Raw genomic sequence first — 21,729 nt, forward strand, 5'->3', positions numbered from 1 at the left:
TCTCTGCTTCCTGCCTCTTCTTCTATATTAACAGTACTATCTGATGTAAACCATCCGCAAAAGGGGGCCACAGATATGGTTTAGTAAAAGTATCTTGCAGCCACACAGTGCTGACGGAAACATTTCGGATAGGTCAACACTGTAAATGAACTTGCTGACACACATTTGCACCAATATTTCAATTAGGTCAGGACTGACAGGCAGTGTTCCTCTTAAGCATCCATATAAAGATGGACAGCTTGCCTGGTTGTTCAAATCCGCTTTCATAATATCTGTGTGGAGATTATTTTATTCTATTGGTACAAAGGTAAGACATAAAAACACAAACTTTCTTCATAGCAGTTAGACTTTACAGCATATAAACTTACATTTTAGCTAGAAATCCATTCGACAGTCAGTTCAATGTGGATTTAAAGGATTAAAAAAAACATTTTAAAAGATGAGTTTACTCTTGACTTTGGAAACATGATCTCAGAGAAGTAAGATCATGTCACAAAGTGCCAGAACTGATGCTAAATAGTCATTGTGGTAAGATTGAAGTCGCCTGAAGGTCAAGAATGAACTTTAAATTTACTTTTCAGCCAACCGCAACGAGAACACTTAAAACTGAAATTAGATGGCAGTGCTTTCCATCTTGCATGTGCGTAGGTTTCCACCCATGAGTGTTTGAGCGACCTGAATAGAGTTAGCCCTCAAACTTCTGAACAGTGTGAATCTCTGACCGGTCACAGGCTGCCAGGAGTTGGTCCTGAGTTCCACTGTCCAGACACATGGCTGAAGGCGATCCAGATTTGGATGCCTTAGGCGTCCCTCCAGCTGAGAGAGAACGTCCGATTGGCATGGGTGACCTCTGAGCAGTTTTAGAAGCACAGGAAGAAGCAAAAGCACCTCCCTGGCCAGTTGGGCACTACTAGAAGTATTCTGTGACCTCTGGGTTGAACTCAATCACACAAATGAGCTGACAAAGTATCCTGGTCTTGATGTTTCTGGGTCATATTGGCTTCAAATCATTCCAATTATCTCTGGTTAGAGGCTCCAGTCTCCCTGTGGCGCCTTTAAGCAGGACAGCACACCTGCCATGCCTGGACATGGTGCCTCCCTGATGATTGATATTATATACTGTGGAGGTATATCTGGTAGAAAACACCCCCCAAATACGAGCCCAGCGAGCCATCAGCCCTTAACTTCGGCTAAATGACCAACTAAAGTACCGGTAACTGAGCTTACTTACCTTGCTGTCAGCTTCTTCATATGTGATAAGGTAGAAGGAACAGATTATGTGACAGATTGGTTTACGCCCTACAATCAGTATATACAGTATATGCGAGATGGAGATATCCAGCGCTAAGGCACTGCCATCTGGAAGTCAGAAAGAATGACATTGAACTAGGCAAACTTCATCTGTCAAGGAAAATCATGAACTTTTTGAGTTTTACACTCAAAAAAACATATTTTTCAACGAAACAATGAGATTGTTGACCTTTCTGCTTCTACTATCGATGCAGCATCACCTTGGCTCATTAAAATAACATAACAATGGTATTAGGTATGAAGCAGATGTAGCAGAGTTAGTGGTGTTTGTTCAGTTCTGCAGTCTTGTCACCACTTTTGAAACTTCTTGAAACTTTTGGCCCTGAAAAATGCTGTGTAATGAGCGGTGTGTGTGTGTGTGTGTGTGTGTGTTTTGCTTCTGATGTGCAGGTGGTGATGCAGCTGGTGCGTCTGCTCCCCGATGGCCACAAGATGAAGAGGGAGGTGGACATGGCCCTGGACTCTGTCAGCGAAACGATGACCCCCATGCACTACCACCTGAGAGAGATCATCATCTCCACTTACAGACAGGTACACAAACATCTCGCTGTGGTGTTCATTACCTGGTCTCCTGATTTTTAGGTTGTGGTGGGACGTTTTGTCTAGTTCTCACTAGAAGTTGTTGTTAGAGGTGTTTTGGGGATTAAGACTAGTTTAAACTGTTCTAAACTTCTCAAAAAGAGTCATCACACATTCCTCCGAACTTCCTGTCTGAATCTTAACATCTGTTTTTCTCAAGAGGTTTTAATCAAATCAGAAAAGTACCGCCTACTTGATGAATCTGTCTTCGTTATGCTGACACACAGTCAGCATGTTAGGAAGGATTCAAGTGCAGTTCCACATGAGCCCCATAGATGGCGTCAAGAACTTGTTCCCAGATCCCAGAGACATGAATGAGAGAGAGAGAGAGAGATCTTCAGAGCATGGAAAACAATTGTGGCGATATAATTTATCTCTAAAAACTCAATGGGATTCCTTTGGGTCCAAGTGGAAAAGAGTGATAGGGGGGAAAAAAGGCAAAGAAATGATTACCTGTGGGATTTTCAGGCTTGACCTCTTGAAGTTTTATTTAGTGTGCCTGCTGCGTAAAGCACATGGGGCACACTTGTGCTATCTATGGTCCAAGTAGTATTAAATAACTTATCATGTCAATATCAGCTGTTTTGCGTGCTACATGCATTGAATGCCTTTTTGATTTTCAAGTCCTTCTGATGAGCTGAATTTATTTCCTTTATTGAATATACTTTAACCGCATGCAGGAAATGCAGGTAAGTAGAAGCAAGCGATGTGGAACACGTTTTAATCGTTGCATTGTTATAAAAGCAGCCACAAAGGTGTTCCTGGTAATTTGGACATTATGCACTATGAAAGGCATAAAAAGAATAAAATTAGCCTGGACAAGGTCTCTCCTGATGCTGTGGCCTCTGCAGGACCACGGTTCTGTTTTAGCCATTTGTAATGCAGACTGTAATCATTGTGCCTCTGTGCACCGTCAGCCGTTCTCAGCGTGCTGGAGGCACCCGGTCCTGTCTCCACCGTATCAATGGGCCTCATTGTCCTGTGAACCTTGTCTTTCGCCTATACTCCCTCTCTTCGTCTGTCACTTTCTGATGCCAGGCTCCAGGAAAAGGCTCGCTATCAGCTCGCTTTCAAATCAATTAGGTAATTTGTAGAAGCACTACCAAAGGTTTCATGCGTATATTTGTGTTTTAAATAACGTGAGGTACAAATGCACTGACCTCAGCCTGTCCCAGAGCTCCAAAGGATCATTGTGGATAAAAATGGCCCTATTTCTTTTTGTAGTTGTGGACATTATTCCTATCATGATTGGAGTTTTTAACCTATAGTATTGCTTTAAAGTAACGTTTTTCCAAGTTGGTGGCTGCAACGTAGACACAAAAAGCGAGCAAACTAACATAAATGCAAACAAATGAGGAGAAAAACGGGTAAGGAAGTGTACGTTTTTGTTAGATTTTAAGGATGTTTTTGGTGAAAATTCCTGAATGTGAACACAACTTTAGTATGTTTTATAAGAAAACTCCACAGGGCACCTTAAAATGCTAAATGCAGGGCAATAAACATGAGCGGTCAGACGATCATACAAGATTTAAACACTCTCCAAAGCTGGCCAAAGTTATTTGGAAGAGAAAACGAAGGTGAACAATAACGTTATTATCCAACATGTCTGTGTCCATTAAAGTTTACAGACTGACTCTCCGGTTCAGTTACCATACTTGACCTACCAGTTGTGCTCGCTCACGATTTTTTCCTTATTTGCCTCATCATACTCCATCTTTTTTAGCTGTGTTTCCATTTGTTTCTCGTACAATGTTATCATAACCAATAAAAAATGAAGGCCAAAAAACTCCAGAAATCTGACCTAAATTATAATAAAATCAAAATGATCTTTTTAACCCTGCTATAGCAGAACTCAGGTTGGCACTATGTTCCCCTTTCAGCCTTTCCCTTCCTGCCTGAACCAGCAGGCCAGGTGATAAACAGTGCCAGATGTTGCTAGAACCCGGCAGGCAGCAGCAGACGAGAGAGAAAGGGGGGAAGAAGAGGGGGAAAAAATCCCTCTCCTCCACCACCACCACCCTCTCTCTCTCTCTTTTCTCGTAGCCCCGCTCCCCCCCTCTTTGACAGTGGTTGGAAAATGTGTCTTTGATAGAGAAAAAATATATTTACACTGGGACCCGAACGGTCCGCCAGCTCCCAGAGGGGCCTGGGAAGGGGGGAATGGATTTGTGGGGCGAGGGGGGTGGGGGTTCTTCTTGAAGGGCCTGTAAATCCCTGCTGCCGACCAGGCGTGACCTCGCAGATGCATCATCCAGCATCAGGGCCAACGCAGTTGAGAGGTTACTTCCTCTCCACCTCCTCCTGTCTGCTGCACAGGAATCTGCAGGGGCCTTTATTTCCACCGTGGAGCCAGTTTGAGGAAAAGAATCACCTCAAGCAATCTGCGCACACTTTACTTTGATATGGCTCCATTTCTCTGTGGGGCTCTTTGTGTGTTTACAGGTGTGTTATATTTAGTATGACAGACAGACAGGCTGAATTTAATGGATATTATAAACGATACAGAAGTGAGCAGAGAATCATATGTTTCTATGATTCTTTGTTTTTCCACTGCTGCAGCTTTCCCCTTTTCATCATGCATCTACACTATCCTAATTTCTTAGCAGGACAAGTTATATTTACATATTATATATATATATCCACATCTGTCCATTACATCAGCTGGCTCTAGCATGCCTGGAGTTACCCTTCAGACCACCATAACTTTCTCTGGTTTGTCCTGTCCACTTCTACAGAAAATGTGATCACCGAAGATCGCTGGCTTCCTCCCAGCGTATCAAGAGGGTATTAAAAGTGAGGAGAGTTGAGTTGCAGAAATGGATATTGTCAAATCTGACAATCTCAGAAACCCAACTCCTAATCCTTTTTTTTGGCGGGTGAGAATTTCACCAATCGTCCTTTTCAAAAAAAAATTGAAAACGTTTTTCACCCAGGTGGTGAGAAAAGTGAGCACAGAAAAAGAGTGAATGAGCGGCAAACCGTGCTCTGTATGTGTGTGTGTGTGTGTGTGTCCAAAGAAAGGCCCTCATGGTTTGGACGGGGCAGTGGAAAAATATTTTCAGAAAGGGGAGAATGCTGCGAGCAGGTTTTCTTGAGGAAAGGTAGTGGATGTCTTTAGGAGAGAAGAAGGGGGAGGTGGGGAATACGCTCCCATGTTTGTGGAGGTTGAGGGTACCACCGCAGCACTGACAGCTAGATTAATTTTACTCAGAAAGAGGAGCAAGGGATTAGGAAGAAGGAAAGAAAGTGGTGTGATGGGAAAGTAAGAAGCAGTCACGTTGTAGGGTTAATGAAACACATTGTCTAAGCTTTGAGCCGGCATCATCAACAGCTCCGCTTTGAACTTAACTTTTAGCTATTTTTAATGCCCTTTTGGCTCAATGGTCTTTATGTTAACAGTTTTCTTCTCAATTAGGATGACCACTTGACACAAGTGGGCCAATTACAAGTTGGAGAGTAACAGCCAAAAGAAATATTGGCAGGAAAATGAGCCCACCTGAAGCAGAGACAAGTTTTTTTTCTTCTTCTTGCCCTGAAGTGCGCGTTGACTCGTGGCTCCTGAAAAGAAGCTCTTATTAAGATCCAGCACAGTGTGGGAGGGAGCAAAGTGGGAGAGCCGGAGGTTGTTGTTTTTATTCATCATTTCCACCCTCTCACATGCCAGTGCCAATAGCCCGTATTTGCTGCGGCTGTCTACAAAATGACTTTAAAAATGATTTTGACCGAATCTCATCTGAGCAGGTGCAACGAGTTGAGCGAGTTGGACGTGGATAACACGGTGTCTCTGTGTGCACCATTAATCCAGAGAGCGGGGAGTTGTGATTGTATGTATGCCGTGTGTGCGTGTGGCAGTACACATAGAGGTAAATAAAGCATCTCAGGGGACTTTCCCGAGGGGTTTGGTGAGCCGAGCCGAGGGGGGGGTTATAGGCAGCTGCTACAAGTCAGTTGCTATTCAGGAGCTCATTTATTTTAAGGGTGTTTCCACAGCTGTAATTGACTTCAAATGATTCCAGTGAGTATTTACCATGTCCACCGATGTCTAATATGACACGACCCATTAGAGGGCTGCTGAATTCATCATACATCATATATTTCTGTCAATGATGATTTATGTACCTTGTTTAGAAACTGTAGGTGCAGTTGCACAGGGGCGGGGGAAAAAAAAAAAGTGTCAAGATCCCGGTGACTTTCTGACATTGACACATTGTTGACTCTAATCACATGCTGTTATGATCTTATTCATTTTTATGTATTTATAGCCATATGTACAGAGTCTTTGTGGGTTTTTGTTTAGCGCTGCACGACATGATTACACCTGGCGCAATTTTCACAACAAATGCTCCCAAACCCTCACATTATAATCACTTTCAGACTGCTTATTATTCAAACTTTTGCCACCACCATGTTTATAGTTTCAGCCACTTTTTTTACCATATGCTTGCACTGTAAAAGCCCGAGCCGGTGTGCTCTCCAGCAGGTGACCTGAAGGGATGAAAATGTTATTTTCTCCACATAAAAATTCTATAATCAAAACCTGTGAACCACATAATTAGTTTCCAGTTTTCCTTTCTTTTGTAGTCACAACTGTAAATACAAAAAGTGAAACTACTAAAGAAAATTATTAGTGCAACTTTATATACAGTAAGTACATTCAGTTTCAAGTTTAAATGCATTATTTAATGCAACATTTGATTGTAAAGTCAACTCTCACTGATATATTACAAAGCTCAGTATAATTGAAAAATGCCTTTATTCCACGGCTGTCGTATTGGATGGCTTCAGTTTGAACTAGGTCTACCTAATAAACTGGATTTACAATATCTTATTCTACATGTTTTGCTTCATTTGAGTACATTTCTAATTTTTAGTGTACATATGTTGCGTGTCTCCCTTGCGTGTCTTGTTCTGACCACCTGTTGTTAATGTTTTATGTCCAGAATTCATTATCGTTTTAGTCCTGGTTTAATCTACCGACCCCTGAGACAAATATGTTTCTTTGTGTGGTCATGATTATCGTGATTAGCTGACGAGCCAAATGTTTTTCAGCTGCCACATCACACTGGGCAGAAAGTGATGTGCAGCATTGCGAGAGCTGTGTGAGACCCGAGCAACCACGATTTATATTAACCGGTGTTTTTGTCAGACCAGCTAATTAAAACAATCAATGAAAGGCTGCAAATAGCTTCAGGGAGGGATCTGATTATGGTCATTTGATTATGCCATTTGCAAAGGTAGCCTATTGCCTACTGCAGTGTTAACAAGCATTAGCTAATTACTGACCTTGTAGCATACCATACAAACATGGTCAGAGGAGCATGTTAATAACAAGACGGTGTCAATCAGAAAGAACTCAGTCGTCCTCTTTCAAATGAAAAACTTTGTTGCTCAGTGGAATACATGCAGGCCGTTTACAAGCTTTCCTTTCATATGACAAGAAGCTTATGGTGACCAATGCCACCTCATGTTGGCAAACCAAGGACATTGTAATATAACAGATATTACTGATTCAGTGTGTAGGTTGTATCATTTCCTAGTGTCTCCTAACTGAAACTTGTGGTTACAGCTGTTCACCAACATTAACACCGTCTTGCTTTAATGTGAAGCTAACAGCAGCCACTGTGACTATAAATGACAAATGTGGTGTAATGCTGAACTACTGTTTAACGTTTAACGAGTCAAAGTTGATGAATTGATGTTTGTAATTTTTGCACGCATTAGCAACTCAATTGAAATTCTGTTTACCTTATATCTCTGGTGCAAAACAAACAAACCAAAAAATATGAAATATAAAATATATGTAAGTATAAAGAAATATTAAAAAATATATAGCGGAAATAAAAAGATATAAACAGTTTAAATATAGGCTTATATAGGCTATAGGTTTTATGTTATTTTATTGATTATTATGAAGATAAACTTTTTGTGAAAACAAGAATTTGTTATTTGCTCCAAGCTCTTTTGAATAAAACATTATTTTAAAAGTATGTCCACCCAATCCTTTGTAAAGGTCAGTAAGAAAAACACAGCACCTTCATTGAGCACTGAAAAGTAGCTTAACAATGTAGCCCTGAGGTATGAAACCCCCTACACACACACACACACACACACACACACACACACACATATGCATGTATAAATGCCACTGCCACAGTCCTCAGTAATTATCATAACATTGTGTGTTTATTTCACACTTTCCCTGCAGGGATCAAGCTCTCATGCTCTGCTTCACTCTCTACATGCTCACAACTTTAAAAAATTGTTGTGTTTTCTTTTTAGTCTGTCCTCTTTTTACCTCGAATAACTGAACTGCCCTGGCCTGCCCTTTGCCCTGACCTCCCTCATGTCCCCCACCCCCCTCTTAACCACTGGCCCCAGGACAGCGCTTCAGACCTCGCTGAGCACTGCACAGAAGGGTTGCCATTTCCTGCCCCCACACACTAAACCTGTCATTGCCCCAGACGCACAGACCAGGAATAACTACCTCCAAAACCATGCATGAGTGTTTAAGCATGCCCCCCCAGTAGCTGTGGTCACGGTTATCTGACAGATCCTGCTAAGCTCCAAATCATTTCACCAGGAAAAGGTCCACCTTTTTTTGTCGAGGCGTTCACACCAGCTAGCTACTGGTGCTGAACAAATACCTACGGGAATACAATCCCAATGGTGAAGTCACTTAAATGCCAACCATGCTGGATATGCAGAAGTCGTGACTTAGTTGGATTGCTTCAGGAATTGCTGTTTCGAGATGCCCCATTGGGGAAGCCATGTTTCATATGTGAGGACAGTTGAGCAACAGATGAATCTCGTGTTAACGACGGCACAAGAACCCCCAAAGCGGCAACAACTCACACAGTCAGTAAGCACTTTCCCACAGAGACGCTCACAACATGGCGCAGAATGATTTCTTTCTGCATCCTTTCCTTCTGTGAAGTAATCATTACATTACAATGGCACATATTTGACAGATGCTGGCAGTTAAATGCATCACACATGTTATTTGTGGGTACAAAATGGATTCCTGGCTTGAGCTCATTATTACACAGACTGACAGGGACAAAAGGCCAGGTGGTGAAAACAGGTCAGTGTGAGCATAGAAAAAAAAATACAATAAAAGTGAACATTCAAAGAAGTTCCATGAGGATAAAATGATCGTTACATAACAGAAAAAAACAGACATTGACATTGCAGTATTAATATCCGTATGATTAATTAGGTAAAAGAGTAGCGTTGGTACCAGACCTTTAAGTCACTGCCCAAAAAATGGATGAGACATACATAGCTGTGCTGCCGTCAGCCCACTCTACAAAATAAACATTTAATTGACATATTTATTCAAGCAATCTGACAAACGTTTAATTACTTGCCCCTAGCAACTAGAGTGCTAATTGGCAGGGCAAAACAATCCCTTCTCTCAAACAGAAAATAGCAAACATAAACACGGTGAAGTCAAACAGGTTCATACCAAATATTTTCATATATTACATAACTAAACGTAGTCACTCATAGTGGTGATTGATGGATGTTTTTAAGAAGAGAACAAAATATATGTATGTTGTGTTCAAAGCTCGTTTTTGTCGCCCCCAAGTGACCAAAAAAAATCTGTTATTGTAGTTTTAAATTAATATTAGTAATAAGTATTTATCCTCCGTATGATAGCCATTTAAGGACATGTGAGACGTTATTGTTAACATACCTGATGTCAGGATATTAGAATGTTTTTAAAATACCAGTGTGTTCGATTTAGTGGCATCTAGCGGTGGAGTTGTTGGTTGCAACCTCGCCTCACACTTTCCTTCCTAGCACGAAGGAGAAATGTCCTATCGTAATATTTAGGGCGTTACCCTGGTAGCATGCTAACATTTGTTATGTAATGCAAAGTTTTTTTGTGTTTCGTACAAATGCTACCATTCAGCACGTAATAGCATTAGCATTGCATCTGGACAGTTAGTACAATAACCTGTTATGTGCAGCATGTTGGCATGTCTTTGCTCATGGTTTAAGACTGAAGTCTTAGACAAGAAGACATTTTTTTCCTATGGCGCTAAGTGGAATCATCAAATTCTTTAGGCCTTATCCGCTAGGATCCTTGAATGAAAATGCCATGACAAGACACCCATAATGAATTGGAAAAAAACAAACAAAAAAACACAGTTTGTTTGACCATGCTGTACTGTGGGTAACAAACAACTTTGCTTCATCAACCGATCTCCACAGCAGCTTTGTGGCTCCCTCACAATGAAAAAGTCAACCATCAATACATTTGCTTTCTATTAAACACCAGCATCAATACAAAATGTCATCCTCTCCCAAGAGTACAAATTTGATTAGGAGAACTCCAGTGGGTTTTGAAATATTGAATGTCTGATTAGTCGTAGCTTGCAGACATACCATTTTAATGCCCCAGTGTTGGGTTTGCATGCACAAGATATTTTGATAGCTCTGTAAATGATTGATTCACAGTGGGAGTCTCCATGTGCTCTGTTGCCAGGCATGTGCACGTACAGAATGTACCATAATGTGTGTGGTTAATGTGGGCAGATATTCCAGTCTATGTAGGCTAAGTTGATGAGCCCTGTCTCCTCCTGTGGCTTTTGTAATCTCTGCTCTCCAGACACGTGATTCATTTCTGCTTGTTTTTTTGTCTGAGAAATTGGCCTTTGCTAGTCAAACGCCTGTTGACCATTGATTATACAGTACACTCTGTTTTGGGTGATTTTTTTGAGACTTCTTTTTGTGTTTGATTGTTGTCAAGAGCTGTTAAATATTCAATTTAAAGGAAGTTTAAATATATTCTGATGGAGATCTTAATCCACAAGGCTTTCTTTGTGATGTAATGAGAAAGTATCTGGACCTATCACGTTCATTTTCAAGCTTTTGGCTAGATGGACAGACTGCTTGATGGCAGATCTCTATATACAGTATGCAGATTGACAAGATTGCCCCTAAAATCCACCTCGACTTCATGATTTAATCAGCGTAGTGTGGCTGAGCGACTGGAAAAAGACAGACAGAGGATTGGAATCTGTAGAAACCATTAACATAAAGGCATCTCCGTCTCCTCCTCTTACTGGCTGCTACATGGCTTCTCTGCTCCTTTTTTTTTTTTTTTTTTTTTTTTTAAAAAAAAAAAAGATTTTTGGGCACCGTCTTGATCCATAAAGATCAGTTCTGCAGCTTGAAGCCAGATGATATATAACTTAGATTGCTGTGCTACAGGCTAACCTGGCAGGCAGTAGACCGGACGGGCTGATGGTCGGGTTTTCAGAAAAAAAACCGTCAGTGATGAAAAACAATAAATAAAACAACATATGTACACTAATGTAATGTTAATGCAACACTGAGAAATATTTAAGGAATATGTTCATATACATCTAATTTATTCCAGGATCTGGGGGATGAACACTACAAATAGTACTTATAATAATAAAATATATCACCTTTTCTTTTAGGGACAAAAGCAAAAATTAAACAAAACATGCAGTATTCATAAGATAGAGCTGTAGAGGGTTAGCCAAGAGAGCTAAGATTCAATGATGCAAGTCCATAATAAACATTGGGAAAACTATACCTCAGCACATTGCAGGGTACTGTTACCAAAATAATGGCCAGTAGGCTTGGAGAGATGATATCGCATGTAAAGTAAAATTATATTTTTCTTGCTGGCCCACTATAACACCAATATTGTATTGCAAGAGAGCAGAATAATAGTGTTTTATTAATATATTAGGAAGGAAGGAAATTATGAATTACCTGCTGTTAAAGGAAAATGCTGAAAATGAGCCAAGTTAAATGAAAGAAAAGAGTTTTTTTTTCTTTAAAGATATTTTTCCCCATCTGCAGCTGTGCGTAGGCGCTAAGGTAAAGGATGTTATGGGGGCTTGTAAAACGTGGCCAGCGGTAATGAACTACTCAGATGTAACTAACTCGATTTATATTATTACGTGGCAGCTACCAGAACGTGGAAGACGGGATGATTATTTTATATTTTTATATTCTTTTTTTTTGGCATGATAACATGACTGATTCAACTCAAATGACAGCTGTAGAGGAGCCTCAGATGGCCTAAGATAACCTTTTTTGAATGACGTGGTAAGGTCAGAGCGACCTTGTTGTAAAATGTATTTTATGTGGCCAAATAGAGGTTTAAGCAATTCTTTATTACTATATGATTTAAATATTGTGTACATTTCCCATTGTCCAAGTTATACACTGTTTTTATATGTATGTATATAACTTTGGCAACCAAAAGTCAACCCGGATGGAAAAAAGTTCTAAAATTGCATTTGGGCCTTGGTTTGTAATGAACCTACCTGAAAATCAGCATGTATACTTGACTTTGAGCTGTCTGTACATTGAGTCAAGGAGTCATGTGTAGGCTGCCTGTCCACTGCACACAGGTTGGGGTTTGGTTTAGGATTTGTGTGGGAGGGGTTCTTGCAAAATCTGATGAAAGGCTGCTTGTGCAAACCTGGGTGGGAAGGGCCAATATGGATTGGCCTTTTTACCTCAGCAACCCCATCAGCTGGTAATTGGCACCATATGTCAAGCACGGACTTCTCCATAATGTACACTTCTTAGTTCAGCCCTGGCCCACACAAGCCCACAGAAAAGGTCGACCTTCAACACTTGTCTGCCACCGTTCGGGTGATTAAACTCTGCTAATAATGGTTTTGTTGAAGTAAAACTGGTGCGAAATCGTGACATTTTGTCTTTTTCTGTAGACATCTTTCTCTTTTAGAAGTTAGAAAGTGAAGAGGAACAAGTGGAGGAAACGTTAAAGTGTCAGTAAGAACAAGAAGTGCTTGAACAACACTCATTAACAAACAAATTGTAGTATTTAGATTCAGTTTCATGAAGTGGCAGTAATTCTGTAATCCAGAAAGAAATCCCAGGTGTGAGGAAAAACAACAAACCACCTTACTGTTTTCATACTATTTGGCATTTTCATGTACTTCACCTGACTGAGCAACTATTCAGAGAGCTCTCTTTTAGGAACTGCCTCTGCTCCATGCTAAGCTGGCTGAATGTCTGCCAGTTCGAGTAGATTGGTGCCAACGCTGCCTGACACACAACACAACAACTCAGTGCAATGGGACCACTGGTGTGTTCAGGGCCAGAACTGGGTATTCACTACATTACAAACTGAGCTGATTTATTCCAGACAGACATACCCAATAATTGCTTTCCTGATCCTCTGTTCTGGCGTGTGCTACCATTTGTTTGGTTTTGTCGCTGCCCTTTTTAGTGCGAGATTTAAGAGGCGAAATGACAAACCTGGCATTTGAGAAGGATGCTGTCGATGCTTTCTGGAAAATGGGAAAACACTTTTGAGAGACAGATTGAGTGAGAGATTCACTGTCAGATGGACAGAAAGTGCTTTTGCCCCGAAACACTCTGGCAATGAATCAATAGCATTAACTAGCTACTGATTGATTAGCCCCTAACCCCTGTCAGTATGTGTGTGGCTGGGCGTTCATGTCATCGCTGTTATTTTAGACTGAAAATGCGCCTGTTTGTATAAATGCCTGGCACTCCTCATTGTTGCCAGGTCTCAGTGTGTGCAATTTTGACGACAAGATGAGATTTTAAGGCTAACATGTTAACCCTTTTACATCAAGGACCACATGTTGGACTGCTAAACATGTGGAATCCTTTATACCAAACTGTATGACGCACAAGACATGGGCACGGGTAAGGCAGTATGTCTCATAAGTTGGTGGTGTTTCTCTTTAATACACCTACACCTGAAGGCTGCAGGCTGTGGCGCTTACCCAGGGATTATTAACTTTTGTCTGGCCTTGGTCTGACGTGTTTGACTCCAAAAGATTTATATTGAATGCATTTATTTTGTAGCTGCAAAAGTACATGTCTCTTTCTTCAAAATCAGTTTAGGTATGTGGCTGGTATTTGGTTATTGATGTGTTGAGCAGGGTTTGCGTGGTTTATATGTCCATGATAATAAAAGAAACTAACGTCACATTAAAAAGAAAACATTTCAAATCAGAGAAGAAGCGATCTTAAGAAGGAGTAGATTTTTTTTTTTTCAGTCATGCATGTTACAGAAAGCTGTCACTGCTCTCATTAGTGGTAACACGGCCCCTACTTTGTCTTAACCACTCACTTTCACATTGTCCTTGCATATAGTATAGTGCTCAGCCAACAAGCATTCCTGGACTCTCTCAACAATGGTATGTGGTCTGTGTTTGGGCAGCCTCCCATCCCGCTCACAGCCGAGCAGAGCTGAGGACATTCATCATCGCACCTCAGCGCTTGGCTGAATTATGTCTTTCACCTTTGATAGCAAATTAGGACTTGGTAGTCACCTCCGTTTCTTCTTAAAGGCCAGATGAGATGAGATGACACTGTAGCGCCCACTCTTTTTTTCCCCTTTCTTCTGTTTCTGAATGTTTTCCTTCTTTTCTTTATATTTAGAAGATCATAACATTGTTTTAGAGTTAGAGGGATTTTTTTAAGATCTCAAGATAGCAAATAAAACATTGTTTTCTGAGCTTGTCGAACAAAAATGCCGAGAAGTGGATATGATTATCAGTGAAGTACATTGTCCCAGGACTTTAAAAAATGTTATCCACGCCAATCCAAAACTTTCAAGGCTGTCTCTTTTACATGGAATGGAAGAAATTTACTCTGTTACTTCACCACATCTTCCCCGACATTGTTTTCTGAAGGAATTTCTAAGAGTGCACGAGAGGCCGCTCAACCACATATATGGCTCAGCCCCGTGTAGACAGACAGATGGCAGCCGCAGAATTAGAGTTCTGTAGATTGTCGAGGTGTGAATTATTTAATCTTTGCAAACTGATCTGAGAATGTGTGTGTTGCTGCTGCTGTGTGTGTGTGGGTTGTGAGGTCGGTAATTGGCCGTGGCTTGTGCACAGACAGCTGCCAGGCTTTGGCATTGTGGATTTTCAGGCTAAGAGATGAAAATCTGAAAGCCCCCTGGGGTAGCAGGGCACACAGGGTGATCAGGTTCACGAGCGTTCACCTGCTTCTCCCTCTGTGGTCAATGTTTTCTGAGGAAGATTAGAGAAAGTGCCGTTGTGTGTATGCTTTCTTTCTTCCTCCGTGTTTCTTTGGGAGTTGATAGACAACAGACAGCACATCCATTGTTTGCCTTAGGTGTAGTTTCTCCTCCGCTCTGCTGCAGATGCTTGGAAAACTGGGACCCAACCACGGCTGTTTGGGAACGGACAGGAAACCCCACTCATTCCCCCCTCTCTCTCTGTTGCGTCATTCAGCTCTGGAATGATCGTATTATGGTGCACTGTGCACATTTCAAATTACCCCTGCGTGCTAGCCCACCTACTTGCTAAATTTTCATTATTCTCTAATATAGACACTGAGACAGCTCAGATTTAACCTGCTACGTAAGCATTTTAACTTACCAAAAAAAAGGCCTACTTTAACTGCACTGATTGGTTTGGAGGCTGCAGCTACAGTAGGCGAACTCACTGACACTGTAACATCTTATATCAGCTTTTGTGATGTAGGGAAAAAAAAGCAGTTGGAATTCTCACTAGGGTTAAGTGTGTGCAGAATTGCCGGCAGTTCATTGAGCTATACTACACCTTATCCCTCTTTTGTTAGTTTCTCCTAACCCCAGCTGACATGTTATTCAGTCCAGCACACACCTCACACTTCAGTAACACAGCTGGATGGCAGACTTTGTCGCATTATGCCTGGAAGTGCTGTAAGAAATCAGAAAAAGGTGAGGGAAGGAGCAGAAAAAAAGTAGAAAATATCTTCCCACTGGTTCAAAACTGTTCGGTATGTACGTCAGCGCTGCACACAACCTGTAATTGGAGAGCAACACCCCAAGTTGCAACCTCACCTTGTGAGAAGTGGCGCGTAACAGTGCTGTTTCAGAGGCACTTGCTATGTTCGGCCTTGCTAGGTGAAGCAAAACTTAAATTTATTCAGTTTTATGTGTACTGATTTTTTTTTTTCCACTCTCCTCTCTGTAGACTGTGACATTAGTCCTGTGAGGGCACTATTATCTTGCGCCTTGAATAATAATCAAGGGGATTATCGGAGCAACTCATACTTTGGATAATTGCACTGGTCTTTCTTATCATAGGGTTTTACCATGAAAATTCAAATCTTTTAGTAATTATCATAAGAATAACCATGTAACTATAGTGTTTGTTTATAAAACAGTGGCGTTAAAAGGTTATCTGGAAGCACGGGGAGTAAACAACTGTTGTGAATACCAGGGTGTACTGCCGATGAGCTCCTTTCCAAAGGTCAAAACTGCTGTCTATAAGGTGATTTCTTAAACATGAAAGCGGAGGGGAGATAAAAGAAAGTTATGATTGTCTGCCTGTAACCAAGCATTTTTTTCTTATATGGTATTTAACACTGTTTTTTAAGTTGTCTGGACACAGGTATTTTAGTTTGTCTTGCTTGTCAGATAACTATAATCATCGAGGCCGAGCTGTACAAGGTAAAGACATAAATGAGCAGGATAGATGTAATTCATCATAATATGCAAGTTACTGTTTGAGTTTCCACTTTCCTACGCTGTGTTCATACAAGTTATATGACCTGCATTTAGCATTTTTTTTATGTTAACACTGAATCACCGGTATAACCAGTCGCTGCATGTTTATTTAGCTTTTAGCCTCTTTTAGCTTGTTGTTTTGGTTCTCTTGCACATTGACTGGGGTCTCCTTAACCCAAATATTAAAACCACTTTTTCTGGCAAATAAGTTCAAGAAACCGTAGAGTTGAGGTAAACAAGAGGAATGTTGCAAACTTAGTGACTTTCTTGCTAGGTTTTGCAACTTTTAAGACCCCCTTTAAAACTTTTTATTATTAAAGTGACTAGAGTAACTTCTCACAGGGTTAAACGAGGAACTGATGTAGCCGGTGAGCTAATGGCTAAGATGCTGGGAAGTTTAAAGAAAATGTTCTCTAGCTTATTAGCACACTCTTTAGTCTGGTTATAAAGTTCACAACGTTGATTCAAAAGAGGCGTCAGGCGAGGGTTCGTTAAATGTGGATTGTACAACACCATTAATAGCTGTGATAACCACTGGACTTCCTGGCTCTTCATTCCCTCAAAATAACTATCATTAATTATTATACTACTATTATATAAGAAGTATTGGCTTATTATTGGTCAACAGTGAGCATTTCTGTCTCAAGTTTTACTAGAATTAAACTTGATTCAAAAGATTAAAGCAGTTTTACATTTCAGTGATTGAAACGACTGAAATTTTGGGTCTTTGAGTGCTGGTGTGACCTCTTTTTCCCATTTTGATACTGTGTTTTTACTTTACCCATCTATATAAATTACATTTCACCCACTCAGCTCTTATATTTCTTGTTTTATCAACACCTTCTGTCGCTGTGTTCCATTGTTCCATTTTGGTGGGCGTTTGGAAAGAGAAACACTGCCTCTTTATCTTCGGGCAGAAATGTGAACTTTGATTCCATTTATAAACTAAATCAACAGGGCTGAGCATTGCCATGTGACTTCTCGGCACTCTTTTGAAAAGTTAGTGATAATGAATAATAATTGAAAAATTAAACATGCAGAGATTATATAAAATGTTTGGCCCCTGGCTCCTCCAATTTAGCGTTTGAAGGCTCTTGTCTTTACCGCTTAAGCCATGAGAACAAAAAAGGACATGTTGCATAAGTAAGTACTGTGATGGTTCTAGAGGGCAATAGATTGTGCATTTGTTGGTAGTGGTAGCAGAGGAGGTACTCTCTGAAGAGCTAGGTCTTAAGGAGTTTTTTTGAAGGTAGAGAGGGACACCCCTGCTGTGTTAGGAACTGGTAGGGTGTTCTACCAACGAGAAACAACAGATGAGAAGAGTCTGGATTGCCAGGTAACCAGTGGAGCTTGATGGGCAGTGGGGTAACATGTGCCCTTTTGGATTGGCCGTCTTCTGGCTGGAAGGCCCGTCAGGAGGGCGTTATAGTAATCTGGTCCTAAGTGGACCACAGCATGTATCAGGAGATGGGTAGCATGTTGAGTTAGGTAAGGCCTGATTGTTCTTATATTTTCAAGCACCAAGCGACACGACTGGGCAACTGAGGCGGCATGATTAGAGTCAGTTGGTCATCGATCAAGTTTCTCGCTATTCTGCTGGGGGCAAGACATGGGGAGTCAATTTTGATGTTGATGTCATGGTGTGTAGTCTGTTTGGCTCAGAGGACCAGCAGTTCAGTTTTTGAGAGGTTCAGCTGAAGGTGGTGTGGCTTCATGCATGTCTGAGAGGCATTGAGAAACCTGTGCCGAAGGGTCAGCAGGGGTAAATGACAGTGTCATCTGCATAGTGGCGATAGGAAAAGCCATACGAGCGGATAATTGGACCCAGGGAGGTGGTATAAATAGCACCAATAATAGATTAGTCAAAGCTATTGATGGGTGACTCTCAATATATATTCCCTACTGTGCCTGCACTTTAGAGGACGAAGACACCCTGTTGGTCGAGCTGGTGGCCTAAGGGAGATTAAGATCAACAATATTTTGTTGGTGCTAAGCGGAAATAGTCTCCATGCAGACATAGATGTGGGTTTGGGGACGGGGCGGTGTAGGAGAAACACAGTGCAGGAATGAGGATATGAGGTTATATAAGATGAAAACACATCTGGTTTCATTTGTTATCTAGTTCACCACATGTCCTCAAAAGCTGTAAACATATAATTAGGATTAGATTAATAAGAAAAAATAAGAGTCATTGAGTGACTAACGCAGTACAACGTAAATAGGTTATTTTGCTATTCTTCAGTGTCTCTCCTGTCTATTGCCATCTGTTTTAATGTTACCTCTTTTTTTTTCTCTCTTTTCTCAGATCAAAAGTGGTAAGACGGAGAAGGAGTGTCAGCAGCTGCTGCTTAGGAGCCTGCAGTACCTGGAGCGCTACATTTACCTCATCCTCTTCAACACATACCTGCATCTAGAGAAGAAAAACTCCTGGCAGCGCTCCTTCACTCTGTGGATGGAACAGGTACAGTATGTCCTACTTCACTGTTTTATACTCTGTTCCATCTCACTTTGATATTTATATATATGTTTTATACACATACATATGAATTTTCTCTTTGATGCAAATGAAACACAGACAGAAAATATGATGCAAATGCAGAACTCGACAACAATAAAAAAGGGTCTTCTGTTAATTGACGTATGTCACAATCCCATTAGAGTCAAATTAATGCCGCTGATATTGAGTTGTTGGAAAAATATCAGAAAAGTTGTGCAAACTAAGCCGTCTGCCCATTCGATCTGTGCCGTATTGAATAAGTCAGGTGTTACCTTCAGGCACTAGAAAAGGGCAAAAAGTCATGCTGTAGCCTCTGAGACTAATTTGCACTTTGTCATTTGCTGATGTGTACGTGTAAGATTTGCCGGCAGTTTGATTAAAATCATGATGGACAGAAAGATGGGAGACAGGTTTTTTTTTTTTTATTACACATCGTGAACTGGTTACTGGAGTTTCATTTGGATTTTCTTCCAGGAATTTACAAGCTGGTTCTGGTTCTATTGTGGCCTGGTTCTTCACACACTCAACTTCATAACGTCTCGGCTCTCTGTTTTTGTTGGTACATTAATCGTTTGGCCAGCTGTGCCCCTACAGTAAAGTCGAGAATTTATGTGCATTCCAAACAAATGAGTAGTCTGTAAGCGGTACCCAACACACACACACATACACACACACACGCATACTGCAATTAAAATGTATGTTGTTGATATGTTAAATTGTTAAATTCTCATTGTGGTTAAAAAAAAAAAAGCTTTTGTTTGTCGGGTTGACAAAACATATTTAATTTAAAGCCAATGCACATCATTTTAAACATTTGGTTTTAATTAAAATGTGTTAGATATCTGCTTCTTATTTGAGCCTTAGCTGAGGCTCAATTAAAACAATTAAACGAGAAGAAATATCATTTAATTGATTTTTTTTTTTTAATTTGATAGAAGTATTTCCACCATAGACCTTAATGAATAGTTTTACTGTAGGCTCTTTTTTTATGTTTGTTCTCTCAACGTGCCAAAATAGAGTATCTAAAACATATGCAAACAAGCAAACAAACAAGCTTTGGTCATGTTTTGGATTTAAGCCAACTTCAACTTCCTTCGCAGCCATTTTCTGTTCTTATTTGCAAGCAGACGTTCCTGGAGAAACGCAGTCCAAAAGCCTGGAATGTTTGGAAATCATTGAATGAAAATCTCTTCCTTCTTTGCTCTTATTGAGGTGGAATAAACTCGGAGGAGAAAAAACCCCCTGCAGAATTCTAAAATAGACTGGAACAATAGCTGTGAAAACAATTGTCACAGAAATATACACGGTCAATCGGGGCAAATTCTTCCTGTTATGAATAGCAAATATATGCGGTGCATCAGAGTGACTCTAATGGCCCAGTTATGCCATGAGAAAATACAGGCGTGCACACAGGGAACAGGAACGCTCTGGTGTAAAGCAGGCGACAGAACACACTTGTCATAGGATGTATCAGTGTTTTATCATTTAGCTAGCCTTTTGTTTTTTCTGGCATTCCTTTCTGTCTTTCTTTTGTTCTCCCTTCCTTCCTTTACAGCTAAAACTGCCTTTTTGTGAGTAAAGACTTTGGAAGTTTTGAACAGCGGCCTTTTCTGGTCCCAGTGTGAAGACAGTTTTTCCTCAAAGTGTAACTTTATAATCCTAACCCTAATTGTCCAAAATCCAAATTAGGAAGTCCATCATGCAGATTATTATTAAAAAATTGAAAAAAGAATCAGCTGTAGCAATCACCGATTATTTTTTGGCCACTTGGGGGCAGTAGAAAAAACACTGAACACAATATGACATATAACTGCTTTTTAAGTTGAGCAAGGAGTTGATTATTTACACATCCAGCAGTGAAGGAGCAACATCCTATTTAATTTGGCAGCTTTCTTAGCTCTCTTAGGGAAATATTCTGACTCTTTAGCTGCTAATTGCTCCACTATGTTCACCAGCTAGTTGCTAGCTGTGTCTTTTAGAGAATTTTTAGACAAACAGCTGACTGCTGTGGCCGAAAATGGTGCCATGAGAGCAGCGAGAGTGAGGGGAGTTGCAGATTTGGGTGATAATTCTTTGTTGGTTTAGTATTTACAAAGTCTCCTAGCGTGAATACAAACTATTCACTTGACTGTTTTCAAGAAATAGCTTTTTAACAAGCGATACAAACACAATTAAAGAACGGGAATAGTCAGCCACAAAAGGCGGTTAGGGTTAGGAATCTTACTTGAGTACTACCATCTACTAAAAGTATTTCACGTGCTAAACTGTGTGCTTATTGCCCTTGTGATGCCATAGAGATCGTGAGTCAGCCACTTCCAGCCGTACCCTGAGGTTCTATATATCTTTTTGTGCAGTTTGTGCAGCAGTTCAAAATAGCATCCTAATAGCAACTTTTACTGCTGCCATTTCATTGTTCATTTTGTTCATTCTGTCTTTTCTTACCTTTTAAAGTGTTTTCTTTATTATTAAAAGTGAATCACAGTAGAGGCAGTTTATATCCACTCATGCTTCTTTATGCAGTTTCTTAACGGTCTGTAGTTAAGTTAAACATTTAGACTTTTTTTAATGCAAATCTATCATATGTAATTGGGTGCTTAGTATGAATAATGACTGCAATCACTCGCACTTCCAAATCTCAGTGGGAAATTCTGATTCACAAATTCCAGCAATTTTTACCTGGATAACCTGGGGCCATGTCTGAGCTGGACGACAGTGACGCAGCATGCCCTTTTTAGATGTGCAGGTGCAATCTGCTCTCACCTCCCTTGACACCAGGGGAAGGTCTAGACGGAAAAAAATCACCAGGACGGGGAAATCACAG

At 40.6% G+C, this 21,729-nt stretch overlaps 1 protein-coding gene across 6 annotated transcripts in view; it reads left to right on the forward strand.

Moving 5' to 3' along the window:
- The window catches only part of pald1a (phosphatase domain containing paladin 1a), a 51,085-nt gene that overhangs the window by 20,024 nt on the left and 9,332 nt on the right, over positions 1 to 21,729 (forward strand). For all 6 annotated transcript variants that reach the window (XM_019269366.2, XM_010744026.3, XM_027289337.1 and 3 more), the window contains 2 exons: positions 1,702 to 1,842; positions 18,717 to 18,872. In XM_019269366.2, the coding sequence (XP_019124911.1) occupies positions 1,702 to 1,842; positions 18,717 to 18,872 (297 nt within the window). The remainder of the gene's footprint in view (positions 1 to 1,701; positions 1,843 to 18,716; positions 18,873 to 21,729) is intronic.

Source organism: Larimichthys crocea, chromosome XVI (genome assembly GCF_000972845.2).
Source record: "Larimichthys crocea isolate SSNF chromosome XVI, L_crocea_2.0, whole genome shotgun sequence".
NCBI classification, from domain to species: Eukaryota; Metazoa; Chordata; class Actinopteri; family Sciaenidae; genus Larimichthys; species Larimichthys crocea.